This window comes from Homalodisca vitripennis, chromosome 4 (genome assembly GCF_021130785.1).
Source record: "Homalodisca vitripennis isolate AUS2020 chromosome 4, UT_GWSS_2.1, whole genome shotgun sequence".
In the NCBI taxonomy this organism is placed as follows: Eukaryota; Metazoa; Arthropoda; class Insecta; order Hemiptera; family Cicadellidae; genus Homalodisca; species Homalodisca vitripennis.
Window position 1 is genome coordinate 25,427,085 of NC_060210.1, and position 24,159 is coordinate 25,451,243.

At 35.1% G+C, this 24,159-nt stretch overlaps 1 protein-coding gene across 3 annotated transcripts in view; it reads left to right on the forward strand.

Moving 5' to 3' along the window:
- The window catches only part of LOC124359064 (zinc finger SWIM domain-containing protein 8 homolog), a 130,784-nt gene extending 106,840 nt beyond the window's left edge, over positions 1–23,944 (forward strand). The window contains exons 25-27 of one of the 3 annotated variants that reach the window (XR_006922102.1): positions 14,037–14,186; positions 15,204–17,509; positions 17,586–23,944. Coding sequence is in view for 1 of the 3 variants with exons in the window: in XM_046811469.1 (XP_046667425.1) it covers positions 14,037–14,186; positions 15,204–15,270 (217 nt within the window). In the remaining 2 variants the exon portion in view is untranslated. Of the gene's footprint in view, positions 1–14,036; positions 14,187–15,203 lie in introns of all 3 variants that reach the window. The other 2 variants (XR_006922103.1, XM_046811469.1) reach the window with 2 other exon arrangements.
- The last annotated feature ends 215 nt before the right edge of the window (positions 23,945–24,159 follow it).

Genomic DNA, 24,159 nt, shown 5'->3' on the forward strand with positions numbered 1-24,159 from the left:
CCTAAGATGTATTCGGCCCACCTTCACCTCCAAAACACTGTCTGCTTATCTGCAACAGTAGCTCACCTCGTTACCCGAATACCTAAGATGTATTCGGCCCACCTTCACCTCCAAAAACACTGTCTGCTTATCTGCAACAGAAGCTCACCTCGTTACCCGAATACCTAAAATGTATTCGGCCCACCTTCACCTCAAAAACACTGTCTGCTTATCTGCAACAGAAGCTCACCTCGTTACCCGAATACCTAAGATGTATTCGGCCCACCTCCACCTCCAAAACACTGTCTGCTTATCTGCAACAGCAGCTCACCTCGTTACCCGAATACCTAAAATGTATTCGGCCCACCTTCACCTCCAAAACACTGTGTGCTTATCTGCAACAGAAGCTCACCTTGTTACCCGAATACCTAAGATGTATTCGGCCCACCTCCACCTTAAAAACACTGTCTGCTTATCTGCAACAGTAGCTCACCTCGTTACCCGAATACCTAAGATGTATTCGGCCCACCTTCACCTCCAAAACACTGTGTGCTTATCTGCAACAGAAGCTCACCTTCGTTACCCGAATACCTAAGATGTATTCGGCCCACCTCCACCTCCAAAACATTGTGTGCTTATCTGCAACAGAAGCTCACCTCGTTACCCGAATACCTAAGATGTATTCGGCCCACCTTCACCTCCAAAACCACTGTGTGCTTATCTGCAACAGAAGCTCACCTCGTTACCCGAATACCTAAGATGTATTCGGCCCACCTTCACCTCCAAAACACTGTGTGCTTATCTGCAACAGAAGCTCACCTCGTTAACCCGAATACCTAAGATGTATTCGGCCCACCTTCCACCTCCAAAACACTGTGTGCTTATCTGCAACAGAAGCTCACCTCGTTACCCGAATACCTAAGATGTATTCGGCCCACCTCCACCTCCAAAACACTGTCTGCTTATCTGCAACAGTAGCTCACCTCGTTACCCGAATACCTAAGATGTATTCGACCCACCTTCACCTCCAAAACACTGTGTGCTTATCTGCAACAGAAGCTCACCTCGTTACCCGAATACCTAAGATGTATTCGGCCCACCTTCACCTCCAAAACACTGTGTGCTTATCTGCAACAGAAGCTCACCTCGTTACCCGAATACCTAAGATGTATTCGGCCCACCTCCACCTCCAAAACACTGTGTGCTTATCTGCAACAGAAGCTCACCTCGTTACCCGAATACCTAAGATGTATTCGGCCCACCTCCACCTCCAAAACACTGTGTGCTTATCTGCAACAGAAGCTCACCTCGTTACCCGAATACCTAAGATGTATTCGGCCCACCTTCACCTCCAAAAACACTGTGTGCTTATCTGCAACAGAAGCTCACCTCGTTACCCGAATACCTAAGATGTATTCGGCCCACCTCCACCTCAAGAACACTGTCTGCTTATCTGCAACAGTAGCTCACCTCGTTACCCGAATACCTAAGATGTATTCGGCCCACCTTCACCTCCAAAACACTGTGTGCTTATCTGCAACAGAAGCTCACCTCGTTACCTGAATACCTAAGATGTATTCGGCCCACCTCCACCTCCAAAACACTGTCTGCTTATCTGCAACAGAAGCTCACCTACATTACCAATATCAGATGTATTCGACCCACCCCACCTACCTCTACCACCTCGTTACCCGAATACCTAAGATGTATTCGGCCCACCTTCACCTCCAAAACACTGTGTGCTTATCTGTCACCTCGTTACCCGAATACCTAAGATGTATTCGGCCCACCTCCACCTCAAGAACACTGTCTGCTTATCTGCAACAGTAGCTCACCTCGTTACCCGAATACCTAAGATGTATTCGGCCCACCTTCACCTCCAAAACACTGTGTGCTTATCTGCAACAGAAGCTCACCTCGTTACCCGAATACCTAAGATGTATTCGGCCCACCTTCACCTCCAAAACACTGTGTGCTTATCTGCAACAGAAGCTCACCTCGTTACCCGAATACCTAAGATGTATTCGGCCCACCTCCACCTCCAAAACACTGTCTGCTTATCTGCAACAGTAGCTCACCTCGTTACCCGAATACCTAAGATGTATTCGGCCCACCTTCACCTCCAAAACACTGTGTGCTTATCTGCAACAGTAGCTCACCTCGTTACCCGAATACCTAAGATGTATTCGGCCCACCTTCACCTCCAAAACACTGTCTGCTTATCTGCAACAGTAGCTCACCTCGTTACCCGAATACCTAAGATGTATTCGGCCCACCTTCACCTCCAAAACACTGTGTGCTTATCTGCAACAGAAGCTCACCTCGTTACCCGAATACCTAAGATGTATTCGGCCCACCTTCACCTCCAAAACACTGTGTGCTTATCTGCAACAGAAGCTCACCTCGTTACCCGAATACCTAAGATGTATTCGGCCCACCTTCACCTCCAAAACACTGTGTGCTTATCTGCAACAGAAGCTCACCTCGTTACCCGAATACCTAAGATGTATTCGGCCCACCTCCACCTCCAAAACACTGTCTGCTTATCTGCAACAGTAGCTCACCTCGTTACCCGAATACCTAAGATGTATTCGGCCCACCTCCACCTCCAAAACACTGTGTGCTTATCTGCAACAGTAGCTCATCTCGTTACCCGAATACCTAAGATGTATTCGGCCCATCTCCACCTCCAAAACACTGTGTGCTTATCTGCAACAGAAGCTCACCTCGTTACCCGAATACCTAAGATGTATTCGGCCCACCTCCACCTCCAAAACAATGTCTGCTTATCTGCAACAGTAGCTCACCTCGTTACCCGAATACCTAAGATGTATTCGGCCCACCTTCACCTCTAAAACACTGTGTGCTTATCTGCAACAGAAGCTCACCTCGTTACCCGAATACCTAAGATGTATTCGGCCCACCTCCACCTCCAAAACACTGTCTGCTTATCTGCAACAGTAGCTCACCTCGTTACCCAAATACCTAAGATGTATTTTGTCCCACTCCCACTCCAAGTTCTGTATTCGACCCAGTCTGTATATTTAATACGCTATCCTTTATACAAAACAGTTATATAGTTCAAATAAATTTGCGTATTTTGGGTGCTAACAATAGGTATTCGACTTGCTATAATGACAAAATGGCTATTGAGAAACACTAATTAGAATTCTTGAAAAAGAAGGCAACCTATTTGGGAGAAAAATATCTAAATAAATTTACTATCTGTAATTAAAAATGAAAAGTGCTTTAAAAAAATTCAAAAGTCATCTTAACCCTTTTAGTGCTAAGGGGTCTGGCGCATTGCCATACCCAAGAGTGCTACGCATTTTAGTGCATAAATGCAGAGTTATAGTAAATTCCTTCCTACGTCCTTATTTGATGTCATATCTTGTTACTTGTTTTTTTGTATTGAAGATAAATAACCAATAAACGGAAATAAATACAAAAAAATACATTTTTATATATTTGGATTGTTATAAAAAAAATTGTACATTTTTTTTATCAAAATTTATTTAATTTTTCACTTTGGATTACAATTTTAGTATGTAAACAATTTTATATTATTTTTCTGATGCTACCATCGGAAAGAGCAACTAAAAGCAAACAAATTCCATATATTTTATTTTATTTTTACTAAACAAATAAGAAGTGTGGATGAAATATAAAATATGTTGTCCGCGCCAAATTTTGCCCTATATGTAATGTTTGAAATGCTCAAGAGAAAATTCAATACACTTACTATTATTAGCATAAATACTTTACTAACTTTATTATTATTTATAAAAGAAGAAATTCAAGCACAGTTAACAGTTTTTTTACCTAAATAATTGTTTTATTCAGTAATAAAACTATAAAAAAGTGAAGTAATTTGGCTTACCCTTTCTTATTGAATGACCACTGGATGCATACTGTTGGATTACTCTGTGAAGTTACTGTTCATAAACATTAAATTACTCAAATAAAAAGTATAATAACGATATTTACATATTTACACTGCACATAATGTGACTCAGGTTCATTGTTCACACGTGTGACGTTGGATACACTCAGGGTGCAGTCCTTTGTCACACTTTACGCAAACAAACACTGATCGCCGTTTGATCCTTTCTGTACTGCATGCCTTACATAATCTTTGCATCCTTCCTGGTAATTTTTTTATTCCAAATAATGGTCTTGTTGGCTGATTGATAGGACCAGGATTCATCGCACTTTTATGAAGCAGCCACTCATTTCCAAGCTCATGGACAATTGCCTCGGTATATTTTAGACGCAACATGGGTTTTCCTGGTTTCACATTGTCCTTATATAGAATGTAAGAGTTGAGAATCATTCTTCCCATTATACTAAAAACCACTTTCTTCCATAGCTTGACTGTTAGACGTTCATCTAAATAGGCATAAACCATCATATCAGAAACATCAATTCCTCCCATGTACTTGTTGTACTCAAGTATTACATCTGGCTTTTGAATGATTTCCTCTTCTCTCTGGTGTCTCACTTTCCGCCTCACTTCTGTCGTGGTTGCTTTTGATGACGTTGAAAGCAGTAATACCTGCTTCTTTTGACTCTTTTTATCTCAGTGTCCACATAAAAGCATGTAACCGTTTTTGAAAAATTTTGTGACACCAACAGCAAATTTTGATTTGAGACCATCAGGGATCCCTTTCCTATTCATTCTAATGGTTGAGTGTAATAAATTCCAAGATTATACAGTTTCTCTGCCAATGATATGGATGCGAAAAAGTTGTCTGTAAAGATATGAAACCCTTTATTCAAATAATTACTCATTGTCATGAGTTTTTTTACAACGACATATCCAAGGCCAAACTCCCGTTGCTCTTGTTTCTCTTCATTACTGACACGAGCTCCTTTGTATATATAAAATGCAAGAACATAATTGACAACGGAGTCGCACAACATCCAAACTTTTACACCCCAGCGGTGGTGTTGCTTTTTTGACATATACTACTGTAATACAGTATGGGATTTTGTCCCAATGAGAGACTCATCAATAGATAGCTGCTCATGAGGAGTATAGTAATGCCTAAAGAGAATGTTTGCGTGATCAACAAGGGGCTGACATTTTCCACATGGATCGTTTGGGTTTTGGGCCAGTACATCATTATTGATAATGTGGAAAAACCGTAAAATCAATTGAAATCTGTCACGTGGAAACATCTGTCTGAACCAAGGTGTTGATGTAGATGGCAAAGTGGACCAGTAAGAAAATATTGTCGGTTTCCTTACAATGCCCATACTGATAATGCATGCAATAAAAGCTTTCATTTCTTGAAGTGTCACAGGGAGCCATTTTTTCACTCTTGAATTGTCTTTATATTCAGTGCTGTGTAAAATTTGAGTAGCATACCTGTTGGTTTCCCTTACAAAACTGAGCAAGAGTATCTGTGTAAAAAAAAGATTAAAATACGAGATTGGGGATGAATCAGATGGTGGCATATGCTTTGGACCTGGCAGTTCTTGAAACCTAACTGGACCAAGGGGGAAATCATCATCAGGTCCAACTTCTACCCAAACATCTTCAGTGTCACTTCCTTGGTCAGAATAATTGTTTAGGCCTACATTAGGTGGGTTATTTATAAACACAGGAGGTCTATTATCTTCAGAAGGAACATTATTTACATTATTATCAAGTGTATAACTATCATTTGTTTCAAATAGGCTACTACTTGACCTTGATCAGTTAGGCCTAAGCCTATTTTATCTGATGGGGTCACATTTCTTTTTTTTAAAGGCAAGGACTTACCAGATTTCCGTATTTTACGTTTTTGGGGGGTTGATGATACAATACGATCACTTAAAAATTCTGAATCCGATGATTGGGATGGTTCATAGTCTTTGTCTTCGTCAGAATCGTCAATTTCACTTGAAGAGGATTTGTGAATATCTTCATCAGATGTTGGGATTTCGTCACTTTCCACATCATTCTGCTCATAAAAACTAAATGGTTCACTTATAAATGAAGAATCACTGATAAATCTGCTGCTTTCATTGTCCAGAACATCTTCAACAACATTCCGTAATAACTCATCACCATGTGCAATGTTCTTATTAGACATAGTTTATAACTTAGTAAAATACAATATACACGGAAAACACAAACGAAAAATGAAGTAATGGAATGATTTGTAATAGTAATGAAGTAGTATTTCACAATTGGAACACAATTTAATGGATAAAATAAGAGAAAACAGAGTACACAAAGCACAGCGTCAGTTCGCTTGCAACGTAAACATCCGAACTAACCTTTTTATTTCACGTCAAAGACGTATAAACAGCTGGTCGTCGGCAATCAAATATACAAATATCGTTACTCTATAGCTTTTGGATGAACTGTCATCGTTTTCAGCCAATGAATTGCAAAACCGAACCAATATATATAAAAATATGCTGCGTCTACGACGTAGATGCTAGCACTTTTAGACATAAACGCAGCGTCTACGACGTAGACGCTGTAGCACTAAAAGGGTTAAAGAATATTTTATTGCTAATCCATTGTAAAGAATGAAAAATCTGTAACATGTCATTTATATTTATTAATTAGTGTTATGTTATTATAGGTATAAAATATGTATTTTATCAATATGACACCATTCAATGTACAGACTATTTATTTTTATGAATAAAGTTGTTTCCAATTCAATTCAATATATATGCTACATATATAATTGTGCACATCAGTACAGGCACAGACAAGCTGCAACAAACAAATAAATTTATTTAGAAATAAAAAATTGATTTCACTAAAAACTTTAAATTCCCACAAATGTAAACAATAAAAATAATTGAGTTGGCACTTACCTTTGGTGGTCACAACACTAACCTCTTCCACTCCAGGAAGTGGCAAGACGTAGCGACAACGGCTGTACACGGCGTGGCGGATCTCTTGCGACCTTCAGTACTCAACTGTCTGTCACTCTCCTGCTCTTACTTGCCTGAACCTGCCTATCCTGTATGCTTGTTTTACTCCCATTTTAAATATAACCCAGTACAAGTAAAGTAAATTATGTGATTGCTGAGGCTTAAAAATCTTATTTTAAGTTATTGATTTTGTTGATATTTTAGAACGTTCTCCCTCACTTTTCCACTCATCAAACTAATCGTCACGGAACCACACAAACTTAAAACCTGTTTCCTTTCATTGTTGGGAGAGAGGCGCTCGATAATGTAGGCTGTGTTGTTTGGAAACACCTTGTTTACAGTCAGTGGCCACTGCTTGCTGAAGCTAGGTATTCCATGGACTGTTGTCACCTGACCACCTGCATCAATTCCTGACCGATTACCATCTCAACATCTGATATATCTTCCCTTTGGTTTTTGGTAATCTGTTAATTTATTTATTGATTTTTCTTGTTTCTCTTGGAATATTGCTCTGACTCCCTTGATCTCTTTCTTAGATAGTCAACTGACCTAGCAAATGTTTGGTCTTTTAACCCTCTCCCGGTCGAATTACTGCGACGCGCTTTTGGTGCTACTGGGCTGAATTAAATCGCCCGCTCTGCCGCGAGGGCACACTTATTCGCGTTTTTACTACGTTAAGAACTTTATTTTAATAAAACTATTATTTATTGTACATCGTTACAAAGATGATTAAATCCTCTATAATAACGTTGTATTTATTTAAAAAAATATCAACCTTATGAGGTAAATTAAAATCAAACAAAAAGTCAAACTTACATGAAAAATCGTGTTTTAATCGTTGTATAAATTGTTATATATAAAGGGTTATAAATATAAAAATTAAGATAACACTAAGACTTTGTCTAGTGTTATCTTTGTCTAGACCAGTCAGGCGGAACCCAAGTGGCGGTACCAGAGGCGCGAGGCAATGGTGGGACACAGGTCGCGGTGCCGTAGGCGCGAGGCAGCGCCGGATCACGTGGCGAGTCATCAGTGTCCCTATCTTCTTGGTTAGAATGGTGAATTTCCTTATCACTAAATACATCGCTATTCATGGAACTTTCATCGTCACTGAAACCATCACCTTCATCATCCACTTCATTGTCAAAAATGCGATCAATTTCGCTATCACGCAAACATCTTGAACCTGCCATTTATGAATTACAGAACCAAGTGTAAAGACTGCGAAAACAATTAACGAAATGATTTCAGTAAATAAGTGGTTATAAAAAGTCCCAAATAGTTCATCAAATTATGTAAAATAGCAGCACAAGTCAGAAAGAATTGTACTACTAAACAACAAGATCACCGTCAATGAAGTAATGAATAAATCGTTTCAAATTATTAATCCTAGATAGCGTCCCTAGTCATAAAACTATGAATAAACAAGGCAACAATGATACTGCCAATAGATATTTCCAGTATTAGTTCCCCAAACAATCGTAAGACAGCAGCACAAAGCAGAGGGCGTTGATAAAGCAGTTGGAGGCGATTGGAGGCGTTTGGACTTTAGCGCCAGGCGCCCTGCCGAGGCGTTTCGAGGCGTTTGCCCGGGAGAGGGTTAAGCAAAGTTCTTTATTTTCTTTTTTGATATCAACAAAAACTTTCTTCATTTTCATCAAGAATGTGTTGAAGCATCTATGTTGCTTGAAAGAAACGCAACAATAATCCTAAATTCCACCATTCATGTCAACTGACTTGTCAACACGAGAAGATTTATTTAAGAAACTTTCTAATACACTACCATGAATTCCTTGGTCATAGTTGTGGCAGATGAAGTGGAATTACTGGTAAACGAAAAATCTTCCTTGTTGGAGCATTCTTATATTTCCACCTGCTGAATGTGTAGGCAATCAATTTTTACACATTTCACTCGTAATGACCTGCATACACTACTACACTTTAGCCTCAGTGTTTACGGAGTTAACACTTAAAGACTTGTATTTACTTCTACACTTACAAGAAATCAGAAATTTATTGTCATGTAACATTACATAATTGTAGTAGATAAAATCTACAATTAACAGGTGGCTCGTCAATATAGTTTAAAATATACTTATCCTAAAAAAAATTATAAACATAATTAATAATTAATTGATAAATATTCCATAATAATCGCACAAACAGTGATCCAGTGTGTGTGTGTGTGTGTGTGTGTGTGTGTGTGTGTGTGGGCGCGCACGCTTGCGCGCGTGTGTGTGTTGTGTGTGTAAAACATTAAAATTCTAATAGTACAGGTACAGGTTATAATTTTATTCATATTAAAATTAAATACAGCTAGAGGTTGCTATTCTTATCCTAAAATAAAATAAATTACTAAACATAAAACACATTTAAAAATAATGAGTGATAAAATAAATACAGTGGAATTAATATATATTTTAATGTGTATATATATAATTAGTAATATATATATATATATATATATATATATATATATATATATATATATATATATATATATATAGAATAGAATAGAATAGAATAACTTTATTGATCTCAAGGACATAAACATGCATCAGATCTTGTCAGTCATAAAACAACTATAATAAAGATAAACATCATAAAACAATAGTGCATTTCATTGCATGCAAAGCAAGTAAAAAAATACAAGCAAATAATATATAAAATAACAACAATGTTTATGTAAAACAAGTCAAACTGTACAAGCATTAAAACATCTAAAAAATCAAAAAAAGGATATTTACACAAAGTCTACATCTGCAACATTTGATTCATAAAACTCGCACAGCCTATAGAACGGATTTGCAATCAACCAGGCATGCATTATTTTCTTAAATCTTATAGAACTAACATGCTGAGCACTCTGAGACAAACAGTTAAAAAGCTTTATACTTACAACCTCATGAGCATTTAGTACTTTAGAGAGCCTGGTGAAATGTCTAGCAATTTGGCTACTGTTTCTTGTGTTATGTTTATGTACATTACTGTTTAGTGTGGTGTGGGGCAGGTTTTTATTTACATGCTGCAAGCAGAGAAAAATAAACATATTAACGATAGTCAGAATACCCTTTTGGATAAATAGTGGTCTGCAGTGAGATCTGAAATCAGCTTTTGCAATAATTCTGATAGCTTTCTTTTGTACTAACAAAATACTGTTTACTCTACAAGAATTCCCCCACAAAAGCAAACCATATGAGAAGATACTTTGAAATAAAGCGTGATATACCATTTTTAAATGGTCTTTAGAAACCAACGGTCTTAAATGTCTTAACAAAAATACAACTCTACTTAATTTTTTTAAAACATGCTCTACATGCACATGCCAGGATAACTTGGGATCCAAAAAAATCCCAAGCAGCTTCACACCTTGAGTAAAATCACATTTCCTATCATTTGCCTTTAGAGTAAATAAAATACGCTGGGTCTTGTCATGATTTAGATAAAACATATTTGCTCTATACCAAGCATCAGCCTGCTCAATTAAATTAGGAACATTTACATCAGTTCTAGAAGTCAAAAGAGTGACATCATCTGCAAACATTATGGTTTTACAGTTAATGTTTTTGTCAAGATCATTTATCATAACAAGAAACAAAAGTGGACCCAATACCGACCCCTGTGGTACACCAAAGGGTACCTCAGCATAATCTGAGAAACTGTCTTTTGAATAAACTTTTTGAAGCCGATTGCTGAGGTAAGAGTTAAACAGTGAATTTTCACAGCCAATTATACCATAGTGTTCAAGCTTTTTCAGCAGAATATCCCGGTCAACGCAGTCAAAGGCCTTAGAAAGGTCGCAAAGTACCGCACTGGTGTCATATCCTCTCTCAAAACTGTAGAGCACATAGGACACCAAATCCCTGACCGCGTCCACCGTGGACAGTCCAGATCTAAAACCATATTGACCATTGGTAAACAACTTATTGTGCTCAAAAAAAGTGCTTAACTGCAATTTCATTACTGATTCGTAGCAAAAATAGGTACCAGAGAGATCGGTCTATAGTTACTGACCTCATCCTTATCACCTTTTTTAAATATTGTCACTACTTTAGAAACTTTAAGCTTGGATGGGAAAATACCTTCGAGTAGACTGGCATTTATGCATAAGGCTAAAGGAAAAGAAATTACATCAATTACATTCTTAAGTACTACAGAAGATATACCATATATATCACAGCTTCTCTTTGGTTTCATTTTGGCTACTATATTACAAATGTCCATAGAAGAGACAGTACTCCATTTGAAGGAAATCTGAGGGGTTGCGACTTGCACGAGATCGGCTTCCGCAGTATCCACTTGAGGGATACTCTGCCTCACATTATTTACGGCCTCCAAAAAGAAGTTGGCAAAAACATCGGCAGCTGGAATATCGTGATAGACACTGTTTGAGCCCAGCTCGCTCTTCACAACCTGCCAAGCAGCTCTACATGTGTTGTCTGAGTTGAGAATAAAGTTAGCATAACTACTTTTCTTAGCTTCAATTATTTCAGCTCTATAAAGCTTTTTGGCTTTTATGTAGACCTTTCTATCAGAGAGCAGACCAGTAGTACAAGATCGTCTAAAGGAGCTCATAACCTCATCTTTCAATGCGGCCAATTCTGCTGTATACCATCGTTGACATTTAGTTTTAGGGATGTTAATGGTACTTTTCTTATGTTTTACAGGCAAAAAGATATTTAACCAGTAAATGAATATGTCATTCAATTTATTAAACATATCTTCACAGCTAAGGCCACCCAACAAAAAAGCCCAGTCGAAACCGTTCAAGCACTGTTTAAAATCCATGACCTTCAAAGATGGTAGAGGTTGAAAGCTAATTTCATCAAGACCCTCATTAGCCTTAATGTCTGGTTTGATTTTACACAAAATAGACAGTTCAATACTCAAAAAATAATGGTCCGATATTTGGCAATCATGAACTTTCACCCTGTAATCAGAGTTTACAATGTTAGTGACAATATAGTCAATACAGGATAGGCCTCTTGTTGGTTTGAAATTTGTGCAATAGAGCCCAGCTGTTCTTAACAAATTGTGGAGTCTAAGAGTATTCTGTTCATTTCCACAAGCTTCAATGTTAAAATCTCCACACAGAACAATACTACACTTAAATTTTTGCAAATATTCCAAAAATAAATCAAGTTGGTCTAAGAATATTCCAACATTGCTACCGCTGGGTATATACAACGATATTACAATAACCTTAGTAGTAAAAAGTCTAATGGCACATACCTCAAAATTCATTTCTATGCAAAAAGTGCTAACATCGAGTTCATAATACTCCAAAGCATCTTGCACGTAGATAGAAGCACCACCATGCATTCTCTGCGGCCTACAATAGATTGAGGCCAGCTTGAAACCAGCTAGAGGGTACAAGTAACAATTGTCCTGGGATAGCCAGTGTTCATTAACACACAAAACATTTATATTTTCCAAACTGGTAACAACTTCTAAATCAGTCAATTTGTTTGTAATGCATTGTACATTACCATATAATATCTTCAGGCTGTTTAAGGAAACACCACTAGGTAGACCTACATGGTCCACTTCCCCAGATTCGGTTAAGTTAGTCAAAGGGCTAAGTCCTAACTGTTGCCTTTCAGTACATTCGAAGGGCCTAAAAAAACTCGGGTCTTAACATAATTATTAACTCTACGATGGTGAAACTCTTTGATTAGGGTTCCACATATATATATATATATATATATATATATATATATATATATATATATATATATATATATATATAAATGTGTACACATTAAAATGTTTTGAAATGATTGGGGGGTTAATTTATTTAATGAAAGTTGCACCATTTAGAAAATCATTTTCAGAATAATACTCTTTCTTTATTAAGATATTTTTTTTTTTAATTTTAAGAGGACTTTTCTGGAGGCAAAGAGGATGGAGATATTGAAATTTTATTGTAAAATTTTAGTCCCTTGTAATAAGGGTACATTTCAAATAATTTAGTTCTATGGATTGGGTATGCAAGTCTCTCTTTGTCTTGTCTTGCAATCGTGATCTTTTGTGGTGATATTATTAGGTAAGTTTTTATGGTTATACATTAAGACCTCATATATATAAGTGATGGAACGGTCAATAAATTTAGCTGTTTAAATATAGACCTACAGGATATCCTGAAATTTAAATTTGTTATAATTCTCAAAGCTCTTTTTTGAAATTTAAAAATAGAAATCGCTTGGAAGGAAGAAAGAAGAAGATATTTATACACCTCTACACTAAACCATCAGTATTTCGTTGTTGCACTGATCACCACAAATGCTAAAATGACCTGACATAGTCAAATTTATAATACAAAGGTAAACATACTATCAAGCTTGCAGACAGAGACACGCACTGCTAGCAGTGATTAGCAGTAAATGGACACATGACAGAGACACCAGAGTGTCACTGCAGATGTCATCAGCTCGGCTGTCAATCCTGGAATGTTATTTTCTGACAGTTCATTTACTCAGTTCAAAATACAACTAATGTGACTTACATAATATAAATTTCTTTGTAGTGTAGAAAATGTGTCCATCATTCTCGATTGGCAATTATTTCTGTTATCATATATGAAATTGAAAACAGTTAGCATATATTGTGCCTTAAATTACTGTTCAGTTGATATTGAATCATTTTAGAGCACCCCACATGAAGATAGTCTCCATTCTGTACATCTCGCCCAACACTGTTGCCAGTTTCATGAGTATGGAAATATACTGATCTATCTCAGAATGATTGCAATAACCATCAATATCTGTTATCTGTAATTCATCAAGATATATAGTTCGATGTGACAACAGCCTCTAACAGTACACCAGTGTTGCAGTACTGTAATGTTACAGTAGTGGTGTGTCCTGGGTAACCTATGTCATAGGTGTGTTACACGATTCACATGTAGAGGAAGGCAGTCTTCAACAATCTTCTGAAGGGATTATTGATTTTGTCACTAAAAAGCGGATAGCTGAGTAAATAACTGTTTCAATGTGGTGAATTCCGGTAATTGTTATCATATATTACCCTTTATTTATTTTCTTATCACTTCTTATTCTGCTGATTATGAGGACTTTTTCAACATTGTATGTTCTGCCCGTGCTGCTTTCCAGATCACACCTGAAGGAAATGTTTAGATAATAATTATGTCAGTGAACATCTGATTGTTTGTGCAGGTATATCCAGTGTATGCACCAGAAGCTGTACCATCTTACCACTGCTGATTATGAGGACTTTGTCAACATTGTGTGTTCGGCCCGTGCTGCTTTCCAGATCACACCTGAAGGAAATGCTCAGTTCAAAGAGTGGCTCCAGTCGATACGCAGGTATGCCCTACTCCATAGTAAACCGACTATATTTATTATTTTCAATTGAATATTATGTCAATAAAGATTATTTTCTATTGTCTCACACCAAATTTCCAGAATATAAGGTTTTATTTTTTAATTGTTTAGCTCTTTGTTGAGGTGTTAGTTGATTCATTTATTAAATAAAAAATATGAATTAAAATTTTAAATTTTAACAGTATTTGACAAATTATTTTTTCCTACAATAAAAATTTACTGGTTATACAATATCAATATTTTAAGGATTATAATTTTCTATGAATTACAAAAAAATATAGCACAAACTTTCTTGTTAATGAAATTTTTTGTCAAGTTGTTCATATTACAAATATACTACTCATTACCAAAAAAACTCAATAATATATTTGTTTCTTTTACAATTGTGGTAATTTTTTATATTTTAGATTTAAAAATTACTGATCTTCCCATGCCTAAAAGATGAATGAAGTTAGAAATTTAATACGAAACTTCCAAACAGTTTTGTTTACTTCATGAAAATTTTAGTTGCAGTTGTCATTTATTATTTTCCAATCTACTGCTATGACCTACAGTAGAAAAAAAACATATAATATGTAATAATACATGTTTGGGCCCAGCCATTTATTTTTTTTGATTATTTATTAAAAAAAGGCTTTCAAAGTGCTGAAAACAAGGTGACAATTTTTAACTTGTACTATTGCATCAGATCTAGGGTTAACCCATTGGGACAGACACACAGGCAGGGTCGAGTGCCGATTTTGCGCCAGATAATGTTGGGCCCTTACTCAGTGTTTAGGTACATCAGCCATGTTATAAGTTATAACAGTTTTTGTCTTGTAAGGTTTCAAGATGATGGAGTTTCAAAATATATGAGTGTTACAGCTATATGGACATGCCAACTTTGAGAGTTATCGTACTATCAGTGTTGTGCAAATAAAAGATCTGAAGACATTTCAAGATGAGAGCAGCCGTATGTGAAATCCAGCTTTCTCCTGACACCATTTTTTTATGTTCCAGATCAAAGTCATGTAAGAAGGACCTCTGGACCCAGATAAACGCAGCCCTGCAAGCTAACAGTAAATGACAAAGGCCTGAGTTAGGTGCATTACATTGCGTAGACAACAGCTGGGTCTCTCCTGCTGAGTCTCCGCCCCCGTGGAACAGTTAGGCGAGCTGGAATATCACTTGTTTTGAACTCTCTTAAAAATTATATAGATTCAGGGAGGTTACTTGTTGTTATTGTGCATAAATCGATTATTATTTCTGTAGAATCTGTTAGATCGCTTAAATCAACGACTACATAAATTTCCTTTTAAGTATTCTTAATTCTCAGCACTGAATAGTTCTTTTTAGAATAAAAATCTTGTATTTATGTAAGAAATAAAATGGTTTTCAATTTGTTTGAATATAATCTTGAATTTGCTTCAAACAAAAACATGTATATGGTCTAGATCTTTCTAGTATTGTGTCTGTACTTTTTTATACTAAAGTTGAATGTCGGGAACAACAATATAATGATACCGTAGTTTACAGCAGGGATCTGTAAACTCAAAAATATATTTTATGGTACGTGTCTTACAAATCAACTGTAAGTCGTATATTTCAGCTCAGTAATTAGGTTTTACTTATTTTGTTATCGTTTACGATCATTGTATAGAAATGTTACACTTATATAGTTTCCCGTTTGTCTTGTGCATGACGAAGCGCTGACTGGTCATTAGTTAAGTTTCCCGTATTTCCTCAATCTTAACCTGTTCCTGAAACAATTTCAATTCAAAACTCTAGATATAATATACATTCTCAGTTAACATGAGAGGTTTAGATTGCTTGCAGCAAACATTATAAGATGAAATAATTATTCTAATAGTCAAAAACATGTTTAAAATTACAGTGATAAAAATTTAAAAACAATATTTAATTACTTTTTTTGTTTAAATGACAGCATGTCAAGGCTCAATCTCGGTATTTCATGGGGAAAATTAACATTGATATTGTTAGAGTAACTGGTTTGAGTTAAAACCACTGGTGACTTATCACTACATATTAGTACAAGCTTCTACAAATAAATATAGTTTTAATTGTAAAAAAAAATACTTAATATAAACATGTATGTAAAAAAATAGTTTTTGCTTACATGAAACAAACAGCATAGTAATTTAGATTCTTAAAAATGAAAAGTATATTATTGTTCTTCACATATTAAAAATAAAATTTAAACAGATTATTTGCAAATTCTGATGTTTTTCACATTTTTAATTGAATCTGTTCAAAGAAGTTAGACATGTTAAGACCTTAATCAGTTCATAGCAACATATATCAGTACTGTTATAATATAAACGATCTATATGCAGTTTAATTTCTAGGTGTAGTTAAATCATATTAATGATAAGTATCTAGCCAAGTAACTAATTAATAATTGATTTTGCAAAATATGTATAATTTTGCACAGGACAGGATAACATTGAGAAAATACAGCACGAATAGTTAGAGTAGATAACTCAACGTGTATCCCATCTAGTTAGTTTCATTTTGAATTATAGGAAATGCTATTATTGCATTAAATATAAATATTTAGTTTTGATAACGTGCATTAGACTTTTTCAATTACGTAGATAAAATGGCGTTTTACGTAGAAGATATCTCTGTGTATTCTCGGTGTATAATTTTATTATAAACAAAGTATAATTATATGACAATTGAGGTTCCAGGATGTGTAGATTTCTCTGCTACTTGTTATGAAAATAAAAATCTCAAGGATAAGTTTACATCTGTCTAAGTATTAATGGTATTCTTCTTAAATAAGGTATAAAAAATAAAGTTGAGTTAAAAATTGTTGAAAATTTGATAATTTCTTTGGTTTTATTGGTATGGATAACACTGTAAAACTCCTCTTGAGGAGCAGTATAACGGAGTTTAGTTGTTGTTCTTTTGAGGTTCGTTAGGCATTAGAGAATTTAGTTGTCAAATTAAAAATACTCAAAGTATTTCCATGACATTCTACAAATGGTAGATATACAAGGTGATTGTACTTGAATACAGCCAGGTGGGATGCTACAGGTGATTGTACTTGAATACAGCCAGGTGGGATGCTACAGGTGATTATACTTGAATACACCCAGGTGGGATGCTACAGGTGATTATACTTGAATACAGCCAAGTGGTTTGCTACAGGTGATTGTACTTGAATACAGCCAGGTGGGATGCTACAGGTGATTGTACTTGAATACAGCCAAGTGGTTTGCTACAGGTGATTGTACTTGAATACAGCCAGGTGGGATGCTACAGGTGATTGTACTTGAATACAGCCAAGTGGTTTGCTACAGGTGATTGTACTTGAATACAGCCAGGTGGGATGCTACAGGTGATTGTACTTGAATACAGCCAAGTGGTTTGCTACAGGTGACTGTACTTGAATACAGCCAGGTGGGTGCTATGGCTGAGGCCAGAATAAAAACAGCTCAACCAGAATTGATAGGTAGGAAACCAGTTTATTTTTTAAACATATGTAATAAAAGAAGGATTAGAAAGATAAATAATAACAGTTTATTCTTGTTTTTAGACTATCTAAATTCACATTTTTATCTATTGTTGTCCTTTTGGTTGTGAATTAATTATAAGAAGAATATTTCAAGCGTTTTTATTTAACTATCATTGAAATTGGATTGTTATCTTTCTTTCAAGGTCTTTAAATCTTACTAAAACCTAAGTTGTAATATCGTATGGATGAACATGTCAGATGAAAATTGTAGTAAAACTATTAAAAAAATGTTTTTTGTCCTAAACCATGGATCTTTAAAATACAATTTAACACTTAGTATTCAAACTCTACATAGCAAAACAATTAAAATAAAGGTAATGGTTTAATGTGCACATAAATAAAAATGTAATTTAACTTATTGTTAGGTACAATCAAAATAACAAAAAGGCTTGTCTTCTTCATTGTGCAATACGATGACCTTCAGGTGATCTCAATAGCTTGGGATAATAAAAAGAGTCAGAAGGGATTCAGAAAGCATTACTCAATTCCACTGTAGAATCTCAGCAGCCATCTCAGAAAACACAAGTGAGACAGGAACAACACCTCCCCCTCCCTCTCTTCACTTCCTTAGGAGTCATTTGTTGTGCAGTATGGGGTTCACATACAATAATTGTAGCCTTTGAACATGTGCCGACATGTGCCTAAGATCATTGTAGCATGGAGTGTCTCGAGGTTACATGGTTACAGATTTACAAAATAAGGACTCACAGTAATATTTGTGTTAGTTTTATTTCTGTAATACAAAATTAAAACTATCCGTTGCTATTTTAAAAATTAATTGACTAATCGTTTCTATATATACAGAATTAAGATATATACACAATCTTAATTGACATATATATATATATATATATATATATATATATATATATATATATATATATATATATATATATAGAGAGAGAGAGAGAGAGAGAGATTGATTTTTAATGATTTGACCTTAGACTCAGTAATTATATAATAGCTAGGATTTGGGTTACAGAACATGGTTGTACTTGCACTTCTTTGTTATTAAATTAATTAACAGGATAAACAAACAACAAATTTAGTGTTGGTTGGAAAAATTATGTAAGAATAAAGTGATAGTTCAGTGCGTAATGTCAGCAAAGTACATGTCCTACCTGCCAGGTTATTTGTGTAAAGCACAGGTAGAGGTCTCACGTCCTGGATTCCTTTATAATGGGTTCGTTATGGATTTTGTTGCACTATAGAAGAATTTTATACAATTTCATTTATAAAGAAATTATTTATTATTACAAGTATAAGTAAAGTGGAATTCAGATGTATTATTTAAGTTGTAGTTTTATCTATATCTCAAATAGACACTTAATAGCTAATTGTAGTATTTTAATTTATTGTTAGTAGTTTTTAATAAATAAAAATAAACTTTTCTTTGTATATTTTTGGTTTTAAGCAAATGTTAGTTTATATTAAATGCGTTTTATTATAAGTTTTATAATTAGTAATATTAGTTGTAGGTCTTGAGTATTTTAAAATTTATGATAATATTTCTTCATGTATTACATTAAATTCATTGTATATGTCATAAATGAAGCGAATTACTTTTATATCTCTATGTCGAAATACTTATTGTAGCCAATTTGAACAATTGGTTACCAGACTATACCATATAAAAAGCAAAAGGTAACAAAAGTTCTTAAAATAATAATTGTCTTAAATTGTTTTGGAATCATTCCACACAATGTAAGTTTTATTGCGTCCAATATTTTGTGGTTAGTTAAAAAATGTATCAAATAATTTGCTCAACTGTGAAGTACCGTAGCCATTTGCTCAAACACAGTAAATGGTGTTGAGTGCAACGGACACAAAATCATCACATTCTCTCCAGCATACATTCCTCTGCCTTGTCATCAGTTGCTGTAAAACTTGTCAAAATTATTCTAACCCATCACATTCCAAGAAAATGTTCACATTTAATGTCAGTCTTACTTCTCATTTTTCTCTTTGTTTTTCATAAAAGTCAGTCTTACTAGATTGTGGATCATTTATTTGCTTGTTTTTGTGATTTTTCCCTTGAAATAATTGTTTGTTTACACTTCGTAGTGGAGCATATTAGAGTACGGTGTACAAGCACTTAACTATATTTACTACTCTTTGGTATTCCAGAATGAGTGAAGTTCTGTTTTCCTTTGGTAGAGCACACTTCATCTAATGGATGTAAGTCAAGCCTTTTGATATGCTTCCATTGATATTTTATCATAGAATGTGGAATGATAGTGTCGTACGGAATATTAGTCTTTTGTAATCTTAATATTTAAAGCTGTTTACTATATTACTGTTTGGTATTCTTCAGCATCTTCAAACAAAATTTCTACAGTGAAAATTTTGAATGAAATTGTAAATTTAATGTAAGTTATAGGTTTATAAATCAGAGAAGTAGAACTAAAATTAACATAGATAATAAAAATTGTACATTACATCCAGAGCCTGGGTAGTGATTGTGAGGCATGGGCAGTTCAGATCTAGGTCTGCAGTCAGTGGCTCAGATTCATATAATTAAACAAAATGAACAATGCTTTATAAGTTATGCCATATCAAGCTCCCCTCACCCCCATGTTATATGAAAGACTTTAATACAAACAAGATACAATAAATACAAGGGCTATATCAAAAGTAACCTCTTGTTTGATTATTAAAAAATACCCAATCAGATAAACATATTTTATTGTGTTTTGTGTTTTTATACATTTGAAAACTACATATGTTCTCCATTTTTCTCATTCGATATTAGGATTTAAGCATTTATCATATCTTTTAACTAATTTAGAAATGCCTTTTTCAAACAAATCTGCCGCCTATACTTTTAGCCAGCCAGTGACAGAGAGGGAGAGAGCACTACCTCACTACTACCAATGGTGCTTACTTTTGCAATAGCCCTCGTATTAGCATTATTATTAAATTAAGATAAATTAAGAAATAAATTTCACATAAAATTCTGTATATTGAAATAAATATAAGAAAAACTTAATAATGGAAAAGAAAAAAATAAATATCAAAAACTTTGAACCACTCTTGCTGATCACACATCTTTGTCTGTGTGATCTATTACAAATTGTTGTTGATCAAAGGATGAGAATTTTTAGTAATAAGACTCCTCTTCTTGTAGGTCATTCACTAATATCAGAGATAAATTAAACTGATTGGACGGGTAAACAAGAAATTTAGTTCTGATAATATATTCTGAAATTAGCCAAATTTCAGTACAGAAATTTTTTTTGAAATAATGTAAAACTTGTTTAAGATTTTCAGTCACAGTGAAATGCGACACTGGCACATGTGAGCAGAGAGCACAGAATGGAATGCCTGGCGGGGTTCCTCCTCCACCCACACGTCTGGTCTGTGTGTGAGACGGTTGGTAACTTAATGATTGGCCAGCAAAGGGAGGCCTAGGAGGCGGAGATAATTAAAAGAATTGAGGTAAACAGGCTGATAACACCCATATATCCATAGAATAGAAAATGAGAGGACTCGGAGGCCGAGGTACCAAACTACAGGAGAACATGAGAGATTGACCTAACCCAGAGTCCGAGATAACTGAGGTACAAGGGGCCCCGAGAACTACAATTAGCATTGACTTGTACCAGGAGAACATAAGAGATTGACCTAACGGGAACCCAGAGTCCGAGATAACTGAGGACAAGGGGCCTCGAGAACTACAATTAGCATTGACTTGTACCAGGAGAACATAAGAGATTGACCTAACGGGAACCCAGAGTCCGAGATAACTGAGGACAAGGGGCCCAGAGAACTAGAATTAGCATTGACTTGTACCAGGAGAACATAAGAGATTGACCTAACGGGAACCCAGAGTCCGAGATAACTGAGGACAAGGGGCCTCGAGAACTACAATTAGCATTGGCTCGTACCAGGAGAACATAAGAGTCACTTCATCTGTATTGAACAAAAAAAAGAAAGGATCCAATCATGTAAGAATTAGCAACATTTATGTCGTAGAGTCTGAAAAACCAATACCAGCTAATCTGTTTGAAATAAATATACTGAGCACATGTATCTAAAGAGTTTTTTTTTATTCAAAGAAATATTCAAAAATTCCGTTGAATAAAAATTGTGACAACCCACAATATTTAGGACTAGGACGGAGCTGGGACAACATGGGGCACACTTCTGCCTTGTCCTTAGTATACTCCACTACCATGGCTTCTACTAAGTAATGTATTTCCTCTTGCAATAACACACAAGGAAGTGCTATTAAGAGAACTTGAGAAAATTATACCTGCACCACATTCTCCCATCAGACCAGACCACCCGCTACAGGAGAGCAAACAACTCAGGTCTCACACTGCCAGCTGGGCGTCTCAGTGGGATTGTTTGAGGCACAAAACAATACTTGGTATCCTACTTTACCATTAGATAGAATGTATATACTTTGTATTTGCTGAACTGTGGATCGATGTAACTTCTACAAGGTAAGGGGAGACAGACTGAAGATTAGGCAGAATCCAGACAATAAAACATATTTACATTCTTGTTCCAGTGTGTCGTTTTCAAGAGAGATGGAGGAGTTCCATAAAGGCAATACGGAAAATAGAATATTTTTAGAAGACTGGTATGTTTTGGATTTACAAATATTTGTTCCATTTTCTTAGGTTTGTGCTTAATTTTCTTATAAAAAACCTACTCATCTTAATCAATTTCTATTAAAATGAAGTATTCTTAATCTTTGAGGCACCTACATTTTTTTATATAGAAATTTATTTTTGTTCTGAAAGCCACAAACTTTCTTTAAACAGTAAAATAAGCTCTTTTGTAACAAAGGTAGCATTTGAATGGTCAATTTCTAAGTTTTACTTTAGTTTAGTAAATAATCAATTTTTCAATCTATAAAATACATGTTCAACTCAATAATACAGCACAATACAATATAATGCAATATTTGTTATATTAACTGTAACCTGTATACACTTTTGGAATAGTTGGATAGTTTAACTCCTCATCCAAGAATAATATTTTTTGTGTTATCAAGCTTTTGGAACTAAAGAAGACAGCCAAAGAGATTAAATTAACAATTTATTGCTTTACAATTTCCACAGATATATATTTAAAAAATTATGGTTGCAGGAACTGCACAATGAATGATGTTGATTTAACTCCTTAATTGGTAGCTTAATTATGAATATTACAACACACGTGCTCATGTCTCTGGTCAGTGTTCCTGCTCAGGCTCTACCTCACAATTCGCTAGTTTATCGTTATTGTGTGTTATGTATGAGATGAGATAAATAAGGTTTCTGGTACTTCTCTCACTGTCACCGAGCTATGGTTTAGCAAATATTTACTTATGCCATTCTCTCGATAGATTTGTATTGACTAGTTAAATGTTAGCATAGCCTACAGTGTTGTCAGTCGTGGTTTATTAAGTGTCTCTTGACTTTCCAACACGGTAAGCTGTAAAAGTGTGGCGACATTGAATGAGAAATTGAAAAAGTTAATTTTATACAATCATTGCCCACAAATATTGTTTTACAAAAACCTCTCAGGATGAACTGGACGTAGAAAAAACGATAGTGTGTTGCAATTAAATTGAACATTTTATTTTCTCTCTTTTAATTCTCTATAGTAAATTTATGGACAACAACTTGTTCGTAACACTTTTGCAGTTGAACTAAAGTGATGTTAATATTTTTTTTCTAATGAAAAGTAACGGCTATATATAAAAGTATATGATAACTAGTAAATGATTTTATTGTATCAGATAAACAAATATATATATTTACAAGTAAGAATAGATAGTATGCACTCTGCGACAAGGTTGTGTTCAGTCTATGTTAATTAATTATGATCTCCATCTCCGATGTACTCAAGGACTTGCGTTACATTGTCCACACGTTTAAGGTTATGTTGACTGTGTTGTGTGTGTAAGTGCCTTCGTCTTGGCCGGTATGTACAAGCTATGAACGTACGATCACATCTTGGTACACATTTTACATGATAATTTACAGTATTTCGTTACTTAGAAAATCTCTCTAATTGTACTTAATCCAAAGTTTGTGTTGTAAACGTTCTCTTTTTCTCTAGCTCTAGTGTCATGTAAGTTGATATTTTACTCAAAAACTCTGTTCACCAGAATGTAGTACAATTTTATTGTATGTAATATTTGATGTGATGAGGCACTTGTTCACAACACAGTTAATGTTATTGTTATGTTATTCTCAAATTAAAGCATTGTGTATATTTCAAATGCCTTATCATTGCCCTATTTGTAATCAATGCATGATACAGCATATAAGACCTGGTCACTTTTGGATGGATCTGATCTGATGTTGATGTGTCCTGGAGTAGTGGCCAGGCTTAATGATGAGTCTCTTACTGTCAGCTCTCAACAGTTAAAGGTTGTTTTCAAGAAGGAGTCCTATAGCTTTTTCTGTAATGTTTGTTGTGGATGGTATATTGATC